The sequence below is a fragment of the Mugil cephalus genome, chromosome 14, assembly GCF_022458985.1.
Source record: "Mugil cephalus isolate CIBA_MC_2020 chromosome 14, CIBA_Mcephalus_1.1, whole genome shotgun sequence".
NCBI lineage: Eukaryota > Metazoa > Chordata > Actinopteri > Mugiliformes > Mugilidae > Mugil > Mugil cephalus.
This window is the reverse complement of record NC_061783.1, coordinates 14807685-14824372: the sequence shown is the minus strand read 5'-3', so window position 1 is coordinate 14824372 and position 16688 is coordinate 14807685. Positions and strand designations below refer to the sequence as shown.

The following is a 16688-nucleotide window of genomic DNA, read 5'->3' as shown; positions in this document are numbered from 1 at the left end:
TACCATAGACCACCAATTCTTGAATTATACCTCTCAGGTTGTTAAAGCTTACACATTATAATCAGACGGATTGTTTTTCTTTTAAATAAGGCTGCTAGTTTGAATTAAGTGTGATCCCAGAAAGAAGGCCAATGGGTGTCAAACTCATTTTAGTCTGTGGGCCACATACAACCGATTTTGATATTAAGGGCCCCAGACCAGTAATATAACAGCATAATAGCGTATAAGTATAATAAGTAAGTAACAAGTGTTCTAAGTATAAGTAACGTATAAGTAGCGACAACTCCATATTTCTTTAATTTGCTTTAGTAGGGCGACCAGAATGAGGTTGTAGTAGAACAAAATCCTCGACAAGTTTGAAATTGTGTCAAAGTCCGAGTTTGACACATTTTTAGGATTCAAAAAGAGGACATATCGGGGGAAAAGAGGACATCTGGTCACCCTAGTTTCAGTGCAAAGGACAAGTACATAAAGAGAATGTTTCCATTTAATAATTTGATAAACCATCCTTAAAAAAAGAAATGGCTTTAGAAAAATAAGTCCAATTTGCTGTCTGCTGTTTAGTCCTAGGTCTTCTGTTATTAAAACAGTGGACAAATTAGGCTAAAATTTATTTTTATTGAAAAAGTGCAGTCTTCTATGTAATTTTCGCACTTTGCACATTCATGCAGCGGCCCAGATTATATCCTCTAGCGGGCAGTTTTTGACCCGCGGGCCGTATATTTGACACCCGTATCCTACACATACCCATATAATCAATTTTAATACATATATTTAGAGTTGTGAGGAAAACACAGAGTTAATTTCTCGCTTTTCTTCTGTTTTTTTTTATTTTTTTCTTCGAACAGCAGCTAATCCGGAAGTTGATTTTGACTTTGTCTCGGTAGGGGGATGTCAGCTGAAAGCGCCGACCTGGCAACCCTGGTGGCAAAATGCACCTTGAGCTGTAGCGATAAAGGCACGACTCAGTGAGGCGTCCTCGCTGCTGTTCATTTAGCTCAGAGGGACAGAGGAGGAACGGGAATACAGCACTTTGACCAAGCTATGTCGAGCAGGTAGAAACTGTCTGACGGAAGCCGCTAACATGAGCGACAAAGCCGAGATGAGAGGGCCCGTAACCCGCCGGAGGAGGACGACCATCTCCGTCGGTGGGTCCGTCGGCGTGAAACAAGCCAACGGGAATAACAAGGGGCACGATGTCAGGGAGAAGGCTCCGCAGCATCCCGCCAAGGCGAAAAAAGAAGCGGAGGCGTCTAAACACGTTAATGACAACGGGAAGGTGGAGGGAGAGAGGGGGACGCCGGGGCTCGGTAATAATAGCAATAATAACAAGAAGAAGAAGCAGAGGAGCGCAGTGGAAGACATCAGCGACAGACTCAGGTAACCGTCAAAAAACGACGTCAACGTACAGACGTTACGTACGGAAGTGGACGTTAAGTCTCGTTCAAGCTGCTGTATCTCATATTTATATTAAAAAATAGTTTCTAATATGTGTTACCTGGGCAGATTTTTTTTTTTTAATTTTTTTGGTATCTAGATTTTTTTTGTTTAGTTTCCTTTTTATTTTTTAATCTAATTTCATTTTTCATCTTGTCATTACCATATATCTGGTTAATATACTCCAATACATATTCAGTTATAGATGGTAAACTAAGGTACTATCATTAATACATTTTTTTTTTTTTTTGTACAATATAATTATGCCCTGGAGTCTAATAGTAACTTCAGTCTGTTTAATTGGGTGGTTATCTGGTCATTTTCTGGCCCCATTCAGTGGCATGTTACAAAGTTTTCGCCAAGTGTCACATATTTCAACATCACACCTTTGCTAATTTATTTGTTCCAAGGTCAGAAATAAACTGACACAGTCTTCATTGTTTGGATTTGGGATGTTTCTTCTCTATAGCGTTGCAGACAACTTCTCGCTTCCTTGGCAGACCAGTGTTAGACTAAAATGTTACGTTAAAGAAACATTTTATACTTAAGTTCAGAGTTCAGTTAGGTTAAAAACAATAAATATCCTTTGTTGAGTTGTTTTTAACAAATGTGTGTCAACATCAATCTGATGAAAATGTGTCCGGGTAGTTGTTTGAACAAGTTAATCAACAAAATACGCAAGTGGATAATGGAATTAATTCCTCATTGCAGCCCTGACATGTTTACAGAGAGATCTATGATAGGTGGAAGATTGTATGCAAGGCATGTAAGGAGAACAGAAAATGTACAACTGAGAATAGACACAGCTGGTCTGACCCTTACCCCAGACATGAACCTTCGTGATTTATGATTGTACTGCTCAACAGGTGTGTTTGAAACATACCCTACTCTGCAATTAAGTTTGTTTCATTGCTAAAAGTGTTAACATGTACTTTGAGGGCATGCGATTGTTGCTGAAATAACGTGATTGCAACGCTTTTTTGGACCCCTGCCAGCTAGATGAGGTAGCATGTGTTTTTGCAATGCCACGCTTGCTGACAAGGTCTCTGCTTGCACTGTCCTTCTAGTTCAGTCTGCCATGTGAGTGTCCTGACACTCGCTAAGGAGCTGTAGAATATTTTTTTCTGTCTTCACTTTCCTTTGTGTCTGCTTTTCTCTCTTCAGTATTGCCTAAATACGCCCCCCAACTTATTTTCCCATCCTCTTGTCCTCCAGTTTTCTTGAACCTTCATTCTCCTCACCTTTTACCCCTCTTCACATTTTCCCTCATTCTCCCTGTATGTATATCTTGCGCATATTTTTTTGCTGCCATCACGTACGATTGTGCAAAAATGATGTGCTGGTACATAAAACTTGGTTTTCTCAATTCACCTTAGGGTCACTACCTTTAACCTACATTTTCACAACTCTTTCCTTGTCGGCTGCAGCTCTAAGAACATACCATTCTGCTTGATGTCATTCATTGTTAAGAGATGTTCCCTTTCCTTATCTCTCCTTAACCTCAGGGTCAAATTTCTTTTTAATGCCAGAACAAACATTTCTGAATTCCTGGCCTTGACCCATCAACAGTTTGAAAACACTTTCCTTCCTATAATAAGTGTAATATTTGAATGGATACATAGAGCAGAGTGGGCTCTTTGCATCATCAGTTCAAATAGGTAAAAAAGTCTACTTTGTAAAAATATAATGCTTAAAAAAATGCTTTGATTCACAGTGAGTTACGAAAATATCTGAATCAAACGGGAGCTGACAGACTAAATGTAATCACGCATTCATTTACTAAGGATTGTATGTGCTTAGAAAGTGATTTTTATCCCACAAAAAGCCCTAAAACCCCTTGGTAAAACTCTCAACTGTGTGTTTCTCTGCAGCTGTCACGTTCTGCAGGAGTCTCTCTTGAGCTCGGCCAGTGGCTACAGCAACTACAGAGGAATCCTCAACTGGTGTGTTATCATGCTGGTGAGTGAAAGTGCACGGCTGCCAAAACGCTGCACCATGCTGCGCGTTTTTGGCAGTTGCTCCGACAGCAAAAGCAGAAGTGCTGGGCGACACTTGGGGTTCAAGCGTCCGTTTATGTCTGGCCGTCTCTCCCAATGCAAGATCGAATCAAATGTAAACAGAACATATTGCTCTGGCCTGGTTTTCCTTCACCACAGGTTTGATAAGGTGTGGGTTGATAATTTACCATAATTGTTGGTGGTTGATAGTCACTTTGTTTGTTTTATCAATGAAACGTGGACATGCTATTAGCCTGTAACTTAAAATCATATCATCTACATTCACTTGCCATTTCATTAGGTACACTAGTGAATCAATTTCATTATATATATATAAAATAATGGAGACTGCTCTGATTCAGCTGTGTTGTTTATTTTGGCTGCTGTTTATAGTACTGTTGAATTGAAATCACTAACATGCACGATTCATATTTTCATATTTCTCTTGCTCAGCGCAGAGCTGACACGAATAATGGTTTACTTCACTTTGGTTCTATGAAAAAGTAGCATGCAAGCTCGCAAATGTCAGGTTTGCTACTATGCACTGATATCGATCACTTAAAACCACAAGCAGCTTGGGAAAACGCCCCATGTGACAAGGAGATAGATTAGCAGGAGCTCGTGTTTAAATAGCTGAAAGAGTGTGTTAAAGTCTATACACTGTGTACATATGCAGCTATTGCAGTGAACCCTGTTAAAGAACAAAAACTGTCATGGTTCAGGCTGTACCGCCGTTACCATGCTCTTCAACAGTAAGTAAATTATGCAAGCTGTGTTTGACGCACAGGTTCTGGACAGCGGGTCACCTCAGGAGAACTGGCTTTTGCCCCATTGAAATGTGCGTATGTCTCCAGAGGCGTCCTGCTGATAAGTCCCAGAGCATCCTTAAGTGAACTTAGTATTTTGAAAGGATACAAATATCCCAATAGATGTCATTCAAATTAAATTGGAATGGACTTTAAGTAAGACATTAGACATGTGTGCGTTTCTGTGCACAAACATGCATCATTTGCAATATTGTATACATGAAGATTTTTATTTATCTGTGCATCGATGTGAATGTGTAAGTGTCTGTTCCAGTTTATGGTGGATGTTTGTGTGTGTGTGTGTGTGTGTTTTTTTTAATTCCCTCTTTATTTCGTTTCATTATTTTTTTTGCCATGACAACCACATCCCCCTCTCTGTGGCAATCGGTGACAGCTGACACTGCTCATTTCATACTTTTTAGAGGAAGCCTTTAGGATTGGGCTTTAAGTTTGTGAAGTGGAACAACCGATCATTGGTCCTCTGTGTGAAGTTGGAATGAAAGTTTGTGTGGCTGATAGTTATTAGCACGAGTGATTCTCCCAAACAATATATGGGGGTAGGTGTTGCGCTGTATGCAAAATATATCGGAACCGAGAGCTGCCCTCAAATAAAGGATGTAAGAAGAACTTAGTAGTAGTGAAAGGGACTTACAGTAATTCATGTAAATCTCAGTAAGAAAACAGAGTAACTGAAGTTAAATATAGTCAAATAGGTTGACTGGAAATGTAATTCGAAAAAATTGCCCAAGCCAAGAGTTTCATGATTACATGGACTGGCCTGGTACTGACAGAGTGTCCAGTCTTTTGCTACAGGTGCATAAGTTGCTGAAGCCTCCTGCCAGCAGTCCATTAACCAACACACCATTTACCTAAGGTGTGGATGCTCAAAGCATTCAAGCGCAGTTAGTGGAAGCTCAACGGATGCAATATAATCCAAGCGCTTAAATGGAACACTGAACTAGTTAGTATTTCTCTAGCCCATATGTCTAATAATCATTACGTGCTAGTTAGAGTAACTGATAACCTCAGCTGGTTCATGACACTGTTCCCACTGATGTGCAGCCAAGCAAACATGTGAAACATAGTTTAGATGCAAACTGACCACAGGCTGACGAGGGCAGTACAAAGCAAAGAAACATCACCAGCTGCAAAAAGTTTGATCATTCACTGTTTGTGGGAACACATTTTGTCAAGACCTGACGGTGCATCTGGCTGTTTTAAACCTATCCAGCTGTGTCATCTGTCCTCAGCCAAGGTCTCGAAGATACATTTTAATTAGACATGTATATCAACTTTATTCACTTTACATCCAGACAGACAAACAGTGCAGTTTAATCAGCAAATAAATCAACTCCATATGCCTCCGCTTTTACTTTAATGGCAATTTCAATTTCTTTGTTTCTTTGAGACACCCAACCTTCCCCCCTCCCAACATAAGATACCGGGTCCTTTTGGTGATGTCTAGAATCAACTTTACACCAAAATGCAAGATCCTGCAGGAAACCCTAGGTGTGAAACACTCCACAGGGGATCAGCGCGGGATACCTGCAATAGGCAAAAGGATGTGAGAACAGTCCCTGGGAGGGCCGGGCCCTGCAGCAGACAAATGGTTGGGAAAGGGGTGTTCCTCAAGGATAAATGTTTAGGTCTTTACTCGGGGTCTTTCTTCATCTTTGACCGCTCGCGTGTTGATTGACCTTTTCATTGCAAAGAAATAAAACCCTTGTTGGCGAAGAAATTTCCACAACAATACACATACAAGGGATTTATCCTCTGCATTTATCCTTGGAGCAGTGGGCGGCCGGGTCAGGATCCCAGTTTATATATGTCATGTGAATGCTGGTTATATAGGAAATTATTTGATTTAAAATGTTACTGTACTATATTTAAACAAAATGTTAGCCTCACCATTACTGTTGTACCACAAGACATTCTACAAGATAATGAAAATTTAAGTCATGTCCAAGGTCCTAGTTTTGTCATTTTACATGTGTAGTGTATATTAATGTCCACAGATTGATGAGAATTTGCAATTGCAACTGGAACTGAGTACACCAGCAGAAGGACCTCCCAGAGAGTCTCTATCTTTGCTTACTGACCTTTGTGTGGACGAGGAAAATATGAAACACACTTGAAATATTGCAAAATCACATTTTGCAATATTCCTCATAAATATCGAAGCTGTATATTGTGTTATACACAGTGGTCCTCTTTTTTTTTCTAAACTGAAGGTCACTGAGACACAGGTTGCTGGTTTGGATAATAGAGATAGTTGGAACAAAACAACATAGCTGTGGAGATTTGGCAAGCCGATAGGTGTAAACGCTACAGTATGACCTTATCATATGTCATACCCCGGCCATCCCCATTATCTTTACTGTCTGAATACTGAAAACTACTTCCATTATCTATCGAGGTATGTATGCTATACACGGTGTTGCCTCTCAACACTTGTGAAGCTCTGATAACTAGAGGCTGGGATGAAGCTGTACCTTGAACTTCAAAGCACAATATAATCATAAACTTATTCCGCTTGGCACTTTTCAACACGGCAAAACGGCAGCGGGGTGGAAAAGTTGGCAAGTTGGCAGCAGGAACATGTTGCTAATATTAGGCATGAACTTTTATACGGCCAATGTCCTCCTCTCGGTGGATTGATCCACATAAGAATAGTTGCGTATACCTGTCTGCAGGCAGCGACTGGTTGTTCCACTAAAGTAAAAGCTTTTGCTTTCTTCCTGCTGTTGTTGTAAATAATAACTGATGAATAAACAAATTAAAACCTGCAGGCTATTAACGACCAGCATTGTTGGATAAGGAAATAAGCCGGATTTGGAGCAAAGAATTATTTATTTTTTTCTTTTTGAAACTTTGGCCCAGATTCATCCAGATACCAAACCATCTTAAAATGAATTTATATATATATATTAATATATATATGTATAGTCTTTTGTGTGACACTTGGTATTCTGCTTATCTCTCCTTTCTCAGGGGTTGAGTAATGCACGTCTCTTCTTGGAGAACATTATAAAGTGAGTATGCACCTGTGCACACACTAAACATTTATGTCATAGATACATATAAGTGTGTAGTTTCACAGTTTACTCCTGTGCAGTTATCACCCCTCATCTTTCACCTTACACTACCATTCCCATATTTATAAAAGGCGTCATAAATTAGCTGTCGTTTATATTTCATTTGTTAGCAAACAGATTAAAGCTACCACAGTGCATATTTTGTAGCTATCAGATTGGTGACAGGTCTACATCCAGTTGGACCTGTCCTGGCCTGGGCCTTGTCCAGTATTATCTGGATTAGGCTGCTGAGATCAGAGTTTTACCAAATCATATCAAATTCCCCACAGCCCCGTATTTAAGGACGACATTGCAGTTGTGGCACTTTACAAAGTTATCCTGTATTTACAGGACGCTGTAGTTAACATTCATCTCAACATAATGAAATCATTATATTAATCTATTATTGACATTGTGCTTCATGAGATCAGTAATACTAACTTCTCCTCTTTCTCCAGGTATGGCATCTTGGTAGACCCTATCCAAGTAGTGTCTCTCTTCTTAAAGGACCCCTATAGTTGGCCAGCAGCTTGCCTAATCATTGGTACGGAGTCTGTGTTTTCCTGCCATAATGTCGTAGAAATGGATGGTGAAGTACTTGCATGTCCTTCTGTGGCTGGTTTTACCACACATGTGGTAATAAACTGCTTCTCCTTATACAATCTGATCTGACTCTCTTTGAATATTAATGGGCGTGATTGTCAAAGATATAACAGAATAATATTTACCTGGTGTACAATATTCAGCCTTTATTTCCACCCAGAAAGTTTGTTCTTTACATAGTTTCTTTCTGGTAAAGATGAGATTTAAAAGAGCAGTGAAAAAAAAACAATCAATGAAATAAATTCTGCTATTTAGGAAAAAAGTAAATGATTTAATTTGTTGCGCAATGTACTCTAAACCTTACACAACAAATCCAGTAGTCAATTTTGTGCAATTGTGCAATGGATAGTATTTGTAAACTTTGTGCTCACAAACTGTTTTTCTGTACTGTGTTTTAGTGTCCAATGTGTTCATCTTAGCAGCCCTGTACACAGAGAGGCGTCTGGCTGTAGTAAGTCCTTACAGTAACTAAACTAAAACATATATATTTATATTTTTTGCTTATCTACTGTTTTCTCACTCTGTAAAGGTAGTGTGTTAATTTGAAGACTGTCATTCTGAGATCTCTTATTGTGTTTACCTTACATAGGTTTATTATTTTTAGAGTTCCTCGAGTCTACAAACTAAATTCAACATCACAGCCCCACCCCTCTTTATACCTGCTCTTAAACTCTGATAAGAGCAGCACTGCTGGCCCAGATTAGATTAGGTGCATAATCCAACTGACAAATGATAAAAGCTGAAAAACAAGAAAAACACATTTCCACATGTATACTTGCTGATGAAAGACGCTTTTGTTCATTCATTTCTAGGGCACCATCTCTGAAACTACAGGACTGATGCTTCACGTTTTTAATTTGACAAGCATCTTGATCTTTCCATCAGTCACAGTACTCACTTTGAACTCCATAACTCCAGGTATACGACCAACATATTTTCTATATATAGACTTGAAACGCACCATCTTAGTGTTTATTTTGATGCCAACACAAAAATATGGATCTTGAGCTTGATAATGTAATGACTGATGTGTAGGTACCCACACCCAGCCACACTCCTTTGACTCCTATTACATTATTTATTGCACTTAGTTAATGGCGTATGTGTGTTTCTGTCTGTGTTCGTGGCAGTGGGCGGTGTGCTCTCCCTATTGGTCTACACAGTGCTGTTTCTCAAGCTCTTCTCCTACCGAGACACCAATCGGTGGTGTCGAGAAATCAGACAAGCCAAAGTCAAAAGACTGACACGATCGTACTCATGTAAGTATCTGTATTGCTGCTTGCCCAAGATCAAGAAAGAATTATTCACAATTTTAAGGATTGCATTTAGTTTTATTACTGCGCTGTACTACCATCTAGTGGTGGTTTAGAGAACTGATGTTTCTGGCACACGTATCGTTGCTTAATCAGTGTCATGACCAGGATAAGCCGTTGAGCAAAGCTTGAAATGAAATGTTAACTGCACCTCTGTTTCAGGTCCTAATGTGGCACAATCCAATGGGTCAGCTGTCCATACTCACGTCTCATACCCAGGAAACCTCACACACAGAGGTACAGTAACCGTGCAGGCAAGGGAGACGAACAGCATAGTTAGTGTGCTAACAAATTGACCATCTTGTGATGACTCAGTGTTTTGCTGTGAAACTTTTGGACCTGGCATTCATGGAGATGTTACGTAGACATGTGCCACCCACCTAGATCAGACCAGACACCCCCGCCCCATAGCAATAACAGTCTGACGTTTTTGTTTGTTTGTTTGTGTGTCTTTGTACAAAGACATGTACTACTTTGTCTTCGCCCCGACTCTCTGCTACCAGCTCAACTTTCCACGGTCTCCGCGGATACGCAAAAGGTTCCTATTGAGAAGACTTTTTGAAATGGTGAGCAGCAACATTCACAAACACATTTTTTCCCTCCCATTGTCAAACAAATTAAATGGCAGGAAATGTGTCACCAGCATAGATGGAGAGAAGTTTGATTTAGTCATGGCTTGCTCTTTCTCGCAGATTTTCTTCATGCAGTTGTTGATAGGATTAATACAGCAGGTACGTTGAATATTACACTGTACTCACACATTACCGCACAAATTAAAACAGTTATTTGTTGTCTCCTGTGATTACAAAACAATAAGTCAAACGTGTGTCTTTCAGTGGATGGTTCCCACTATTCAGAACTCAATGAAGCCGTTCCAGGTGAGTAAACTGTAAACACACAGACATGGCAGCTTAATAGAAAAAAGAAGAGCTTCATATGTGGTGTCTTTCCAATAGTTTAGTGTCATAAGTAGCTCTCAGCAGAGCAAGAAGCAGGAAATTGTCTGTGTCCTCATTTCACTCCTTGTGTCTCACAGGAAATGGACTTTTCTAGGATGGTCGAGCGCCTGCTGAAACTAGCTGTGAGTTGCATGACAGAAAGACAGCTGTCTGACTTTTACCTCACATATAACACCACCATTGCTGCCTCTCAGGCATATTTTATATATTCCTGTAATATGTTATGTCAGGATAAACCAGTTGAGATGCACATGGTGGTTTCCCAGGGAGGTCCCAGAGATGTTTCCTGTAGATGCTATAGTTCCTATGTTGAAACCCTACCAACCTTGACTCCCTCTCCTCTCCTGAAACACCTCTCCTGAACCTCTCCTCTCCCAGGTCCCTAACCACCTGATATGGTTAATATTCTTCTATTGGTTTTTCCACTCTTCTATGAACTTCATGGCAGAGCTGCTGCAGTTTGGAGACAGGGAGTTCTACAAGGACTGGTGGTGAGTACGCATCCTGCAGTTTTAACCCTTGTTGGCACAGGACTAGTTTTACATCTCGTTATTCATAATAACTGCAGAGTTCGCCTGATTTTAATCCTGTGCGAATAGACTACAGCCATATTTCTCCTAATACTGATTCAGTGTGAATTGGCAGCAACAATGCAGCATAACAACATTTTGACCAGCAATGGTATCGAGTCAAAATATTCTGTAAAATCATATTGGGAAGCCTCTAACAACACGACACATCAAAAGGTACATTTTCACTCTGTGTCCCATTTAATCTCCCAGGTGAAATGTCTTGGGGAAATGTCATTGTCTTTATGGATTAAGTCGCCTAATTACACCATTAGCAGTCTTGAAGTCAGGCCTACATCTGCTCCATCTTTGTTCTTTTCAGGAACTCTGAGAGTGTCACGTATTTCTGGGCCAACTGGAATATCCCGGTGCACAAGTGGTGCTTGAGGTGAGCGCAACACTTTCATGATGAGTTCTTTTAGTATTCTCAACACTTTCTTTGATATTTGGGCTTCTTCGTTGTAACGTCTGCATTGGATCATGTGCATGTTTTACAGACACTTCTATAAGCCGATGATGAGGAAGGGTGTCAACAAGTTTCTGGCTCAAACCGCTGTCTTCCTGGTTTCTGCCTTTTTCCATGAGGTAAATGACCGTTCATATCCATGTAAGGTGTCTTATGATAGTTGCTTTTTATGCTTGTATGAAATAAATGTTATTTACAGTTCTGAAAATAATACTTGTATAATAAAAGTGTTGGATCAAAAAGTTACCCCTGTTGTTCTTGCAAATCTAATATTAGACTAGAAGGGAAATTGCTTGGTCACAATAGTTGCAGAAAACAAACAAGCAAACTGGCTCCTTAAAGATGAAAAAAATAAAAAATAAAATTTTTTCTTTTTCTTCAGTACCTTGTGAGTGTTCCTCTGAAGATGTTTAGACTGTGGGCCTTTATGGGAATGATGACTCAGGTAAATTCCACTGTCCACCTGTTCCACTCTGTCACAAACCACACTTCTCTTCTATCTATAACTTCTCCATGGACCTGCACACGTGACCTCCGACCTTTTTTAATACCTTCAGGTTCCTCTGGCTTGGTTCGTGGGTCGCTACCTGAATGGAAACTACGGCAACGCGGCCGTGTGGATCTCGCTCATCATCGGGCAGCCTGTCGCCGTGTTGATGTACGTCCACGACTACTACGTCATTCATTACGGGAGCACTACCATGGACTAGGCCAGCGCAGACGGACACATTCTCCTGCACACATCTGCACCGAACGGCATGCAGGACGAGCCGATGAAACAATGTAGGGCAAGTTAAGTGGACGATATAAAGCTAATGTGACGACGTCGCAGGAAAATAGTTCGTTTGTATGTGTGCTCTCCAGAGAAATAGACCAATGTTTCACGATGTTTCAGTGTTTCAGGAAATGATCTCAGATATACCAGCGGCACAGGAGGTGCTTGGTGTTGAGCTCTGGTCTATGATCATAGGCTAAACTTTAAATCTTTGAAAACACCATCACCAGTATTAAACATTTAATACTTTGTTAGAAGTCTGATTTTACTCAAGCAACTTCAAAACTATTCAGAAGTTTGAACACCGCTTACAACCAAGCACTCCTCTTGCGTTGTGGATGTTTAAAAAATAAACACGCCGCCTGGTGCAACAAATGTGAATCACTGCCGAGCGAGCATAAGCTAGAACAGAGTCCTGCCTCCACAGAGCCAATAGGAAAATCTTGTTTCTATGTCCGTGGCCGAGAAGCCACTCTCTTCATGCATCCAAAGGTTTGTTTGGGGTTTCAGCTGAACGTTTCAAAAATTCCAGTCGTCCATTTAAGATGCCCTTTCGAAATGACATTTTATATACGTGCCCGGTACGCAGCTGAAATCCCTCTCTATTTGATGCAATACAGCTTCAAGAATTATAGACGTTATGTTAAATGGATCTTAAAATGTCTGAAGGAAGAACGGATCCTGCTCCAAAAACAGGAGCCTCATCTACGATCACTGAAAGCTCTTAGTGTAACAGTACATGCCACATGTGTGTTATTTGCCTTGGCTTTGTTGTCTTTTGTCCGCACCTCATTTGAGTCATCAAATGCTTTATTTTATACTTTGTTGGTATAACTGTATGCTGTTAAATCGTGCCATCTTGAAATTATTATTTGTTGCAATATGTTTTCAATCAGTTATTTAAAGCAGTATTTGATTTACAGATTTGAACCAATGAATGTTCTTTTGCACTTTAAAGAGATGCATGCTGTTGACTAAAGCCATAGATTTGGGTCTGGATGTATTCTTTATGTTTATATCAGTCATGTGAAGGAAACTTGTTTTGTTGGAATCATCTGTAATTTGCTTGGTGATATTTAGTTATGTTGCTGGCTAAGTTCATGTTGTTTAAAGGTGAAACAGAAGCTGCTGTAATAACATAGGAAATTCAATCAGCCTCTAAACTATTCATGTTAGATGTTTCACAGTATTTATTATAAATTCTAAAAAGGTGTATCGGTTCGACCTGAGCCTTGCCATATAACAATTTGTAAGAAGGAAGTTCTATTTTATTTTCAGCCTGTTTTCCTCCACACAGCGAGCGTTAACTCGACACAATGAATTGGAACCTGTTTTATTTTTAAAATATTTGCCCTGTATTCTTTCCTTACTGGTCACATTTCAGGGAAAATAGTTGTCAAACTAAAACAGCACTCCTTATTGAAAATAACAAGTGCCTGCTGTAAAGAGTAGTGGCAATAGTTTTGATGCCAAATACGGGACATGTGGAATATATTGCAGGATGTGTACCACTTTATTTGGAATATTTTAAACCTCAATCAACCTTTAAAATCTGTGACTTTTTTTGTCTCAATTACTAAATTATATTTTTATGAACAGCTTTATTGACATATATCTGATCACTTAGCTGGTATTTCAATGAACAAACGGCACCTTTCTGATGTCCACTGGTCAGGCACACAGTCATCAACAAACATGTCAAAAAGCTGTGAATTTTATGATGAAGTTAGTGTGTGGTGTTTGTGACAGACACCTGAGTTGATGTCTGACAATTATTCTTGAAGAATCGCATCATGTTTACCAAACTGACAGTCTGAATATCTACATGTCAAGAGCTGCTATATGGTCATCTTTTAATGGAATACAAAATGCAGTCATTGGATGGAAACACTGACCATTGTGTTAAAGTGAACGGGGAGCGTCACCACCACAGCTTTTCATATAGCATGTAATCTATTCTTGAGTTGAAAATGTAGCTTTCATTTTTTTTTTTTTTTTTGCAAGAGTTATTTTTGTGATTATTAGACGCAACATGTCAAATGAATGTACTGCTGTTTTAGTTTATAATGTGTAAAGAAATCCAAAGTGAGATTATATGTTTTGGGAATGCAAACAATTTTCATAACATTTCACATGAAAATATTTGTGCTGTTTGATAAAGAGAGTTTATAGCCAAAGACTGCACTGGTATATCTTGCTTCGTATTTTTAGAAACACGTCATTAACAGAGTGGTTTATCCTAAAGTTCCTGCGTATTTGGCAGCATACACAAGCTGTTGACAGTAGTCACCACTTCTCTACAGAAAACCTGTCTTTTTATCAGCCTGTATTGTCTTTTGACCACTGCTGTTCACTGAACAGTGAGCACAAATCAATCCTTAAAAAACTTTGATGTGCAAGGAGCAACTCAAGATGGTTCACAAAACTCAAAGGTCAATATTACAATGTTTAATACTCATCATACGTTACACACACACACACACAACAATCTTCCAGTTAACTTCACATCACATCTGGGGGAACGGTACAGGCTGAGAGAGACTTTTACTGCAAGAAACAAGCAGACAAGTGTCAGACAATTTCTGTGACAGCTGCCTTAATAATCAGGAATACTTCTTCTCCTACCGCTACTAATCATTCCAGGGGTAATTAAGTGACTATACCCACTCTATGAACAAGTTTATGGGTAGTGAAGTGTGTGCTCACCTTGGGCTTCTGGTTCTGTACAGGCAGGTAGAGTTTAAACTCTGCTGGAAGCTCATCCTCAGAGTACAGTCTGTCTGAGAAATACACCCTCCTTATACGACAGTTTGCATGAATCTAAGAAAAAAAAAAAACAGGTCAGGTTTTTTTAATGTGACCATTCCTCACCTGTCAAGCATATGGAAATATAAGTTGCCTGGCAGTATTATGCACAAATCATGCTATTTCTCAGTGGAAACTGCCATCTTCGTTCATTTTTTGAGACGAAATATTCTAAGAGACAAATGAAGTATCTAGTTTATATAATCTAATTGCCATCCAGTCCTTGGAGAATTTCCACATTTTATCAGCTTAGCAAGTCTCTGAAATCCCATGTGGAAACAGCTGCACCAACCTGTACACGAAGCGTCTCAGTATAATTAGTTCCATAGGCCCTCCTGGTGAAGTCTGACAGGTTAAACTGAATCTGGTTCCAGCCGTCATCGAGTCTCATAGGCATGGTGCAGATGAACGGCTTCACTCGTGTTGTACTCTGATAGTTACTTGCCCGAAACCGCCGGCGAACGTTTTTATCATCTAACACCTGCAAGGTTTAAAGAGATGAGTTTAAATGGCTGTGAACCTAGATCTAAGACATATTCTTAAGTCTGCAAAGTGTCTGTATCTGTACCTGAACTTCAAATGTGAAATACTTCTTTAGGTTCTTAATGATCATGATTAAAAAAGGCAGTCTGATACCCAACGTCGTCTTGGGGTCCGCAGGACATGTTATATAGGTGGTACTGCGGGGAGGAGAGAGTTAATACAGTGAGGGTGTCGTGCTACTGCTGGAATGAGTGAACCTGTGAAGTGAAGGACACACAAACTCACCAAACATTTGCTCCCTCGACCTCCACCACCATTGAGCGAATGTCGTTGTCTGTTATTTTTTTAATGTGACCATTCCTCACCTGTCAAGCATATGGAAATATAAGTTGCCTGGCAGTATTATGCACAAATCATGCTATTTCTCAGTGGAAACTGGCATCTTCATTCATCTTTTGGGGCGAAATATTCTAAGGGATATTGGATATTGGAGAATTTCCACATTTTATCAGCTTAGCAAGTCTCTGAAATCCCACCTTGATCAATTGTGGTTTTCTAGACTACTACTATAGTTCGCTGTGTTTACTTTCAACATATCAACAATGGGACGACAACTAGCAATATCAAATGACAAGAGATTAGAGACCTATCTATACTCAGAGTTTGCGTAGTTCATAAGAGAAAGATGTAGTTATTTTTCGTTTATGCATTTTAGCCCCACTCAAATATATATATTTTTTAACGTTATGGGTAATTGGCAAACATAACATTGGCCATCTGCGTTAACATTGTACCCAAACACACAACAGAAGTAACTGTTATTGATATATTGTCAAACGATTATTATCCAAAAACACATGATGCTAAGTAGAGTTAGCACGACTAGCTAAGTGAGTTACTTTAGATGAGGCTCATAACATTTGCTCTGACTCGCCACTCACCTTTTTGTCCCATATTTGAAGTGGCTTGCTACCGATGCTGTATAAGATAGACAAAAACCCGCTTTGAAATGTGTTTTTAAACATTTTATCTGGTCCTAGTACGCAGTTGTTGCGCTCATGAGTTGTACTCCAATAAAGCCGTTGCTACGTATCTATGGTTGCTAACTGACGTCACGTTTGGAGATTTTAAAAACACGCAAAACTAAGGTTCCGTGTGTTTATAATTTCTCGTTCTGCGGCAAAGACGTACGAAATTTCAATAAAATAAGAACGGTATAAATTTTTTGTAAAGTGAGATGCGACAACACGCATTTCCTTTCGAGGTCTCCATTATGTTGGTGTTGCCGGGGAACTGAAATCTCTTGGCCTTGTCCACACCGGTCCTTAAATGTTGCGGATCTTGGTCGCCATGGTAACAGGAAAACAAGTGGTCTGTAATGAGACTCGGTAGTGAACAAGC

General features: G+C 39.7%; 2 protein-coding genes across 2 annotated transcripts; one reads left to right on the top strand and one right to left on the bottom strand.

The window, feature by feature from the left end:
* Positions 1-865: 865 nt before the first annotated feature.
* Positions 866-14178, top strand: dgat1a (diacylglycerol O-acyltransferase 1a). Its single transcript, XM_047604786.1, has 17 exons — positions 866-1380; positions 3309-3396; positions 7232-7272; positions 7773-7858; positions 8316-8368; positions 8730-8835; positions 9048-9176; positions 9393-9467; positions 9693-9796; positions 9923-9961; positions 10067-10108; positions 10267-10311; positions 10568-10680; positions 11081-11146; positions 11256-11343; positions 11607-11669; positions 11782-14178. Exons 1-17 carry the CDS (start codon positions 1085-1087, stop codon positions 11932-11934), a joined length of 1587 nt encoding a protein of 528 aa, XP_047460742.1. The 5' UTR covers positions 866-1084; the 3' UTR covers positions 11935-14178.
* On the bottom strand, positions 12341-16625 carry LOC125019821 (cilia- and flagella-associated protein 20-like). The gene is made up of 6 exons (XM_047604790.1): positions 16229-16625; positions 15573-15652; positions 15373-15484; positions 15097-15285; positions 14706-14819; positions 12341-14546 (listed from the first exon to the last, which is right to left on the bottom strand). The coding sequence occupies exons 1-6, from the start codon at positions 16310-16312 to the stop codon at positions 14544-14546; spliced, it is 582 nt and encodes a 193-aa protein (XP_047460746.1). The 5' UTR covers positions 16313-16625; the 3' UTR covers positions 12341-14543.
* Between the last annotated feature and the right edge of the window lie 63 nt (positions 16626-16688).

Coding starts and splice junctions, on each gene's coding strand:
- dgat1a (XM_047604786.1), top strand. CDS start 1,085: ATGAGCGACAAAGCCGAGATGAGAGGGCCCGTAACCCGCCGGAGGAGG. Junction 11,344..11,606: donor TTTCTGCCTTTTTCCATGAG/GTAAATGACCGT, acceptor CTTTTTCTTCAG/TACCTTGTGAGTGTTCCTCT. Junction 11,670..11,781: donor TTATGGGAATGATGACTCAG/GTAAATTCCACT, acceptor TAATACCTTCAG/GTTCCTCTGGCTTGGTTCGT.
- LOC125019821 (XM_047604790.1), bottom strand. CDS start 16,312: ATGTTTAAAAACACATTTCAAAGCGGGTTTTTGTCTATCTTATACAGC. Junction 15,653..16,228: donor TTCAAATATGGGACAAAAAG/GTGAGTGGCGAG, acceptor TATGCTTGACAG/GTGAGGAATGGTCACATTAA. Junction 15,286..15,372: donor ATTTCACATTTGAAGTTCAG/GTACAGATACAG, acceptor TAAACCTTGCAG/GTGTTAGATGATAAAAACGT.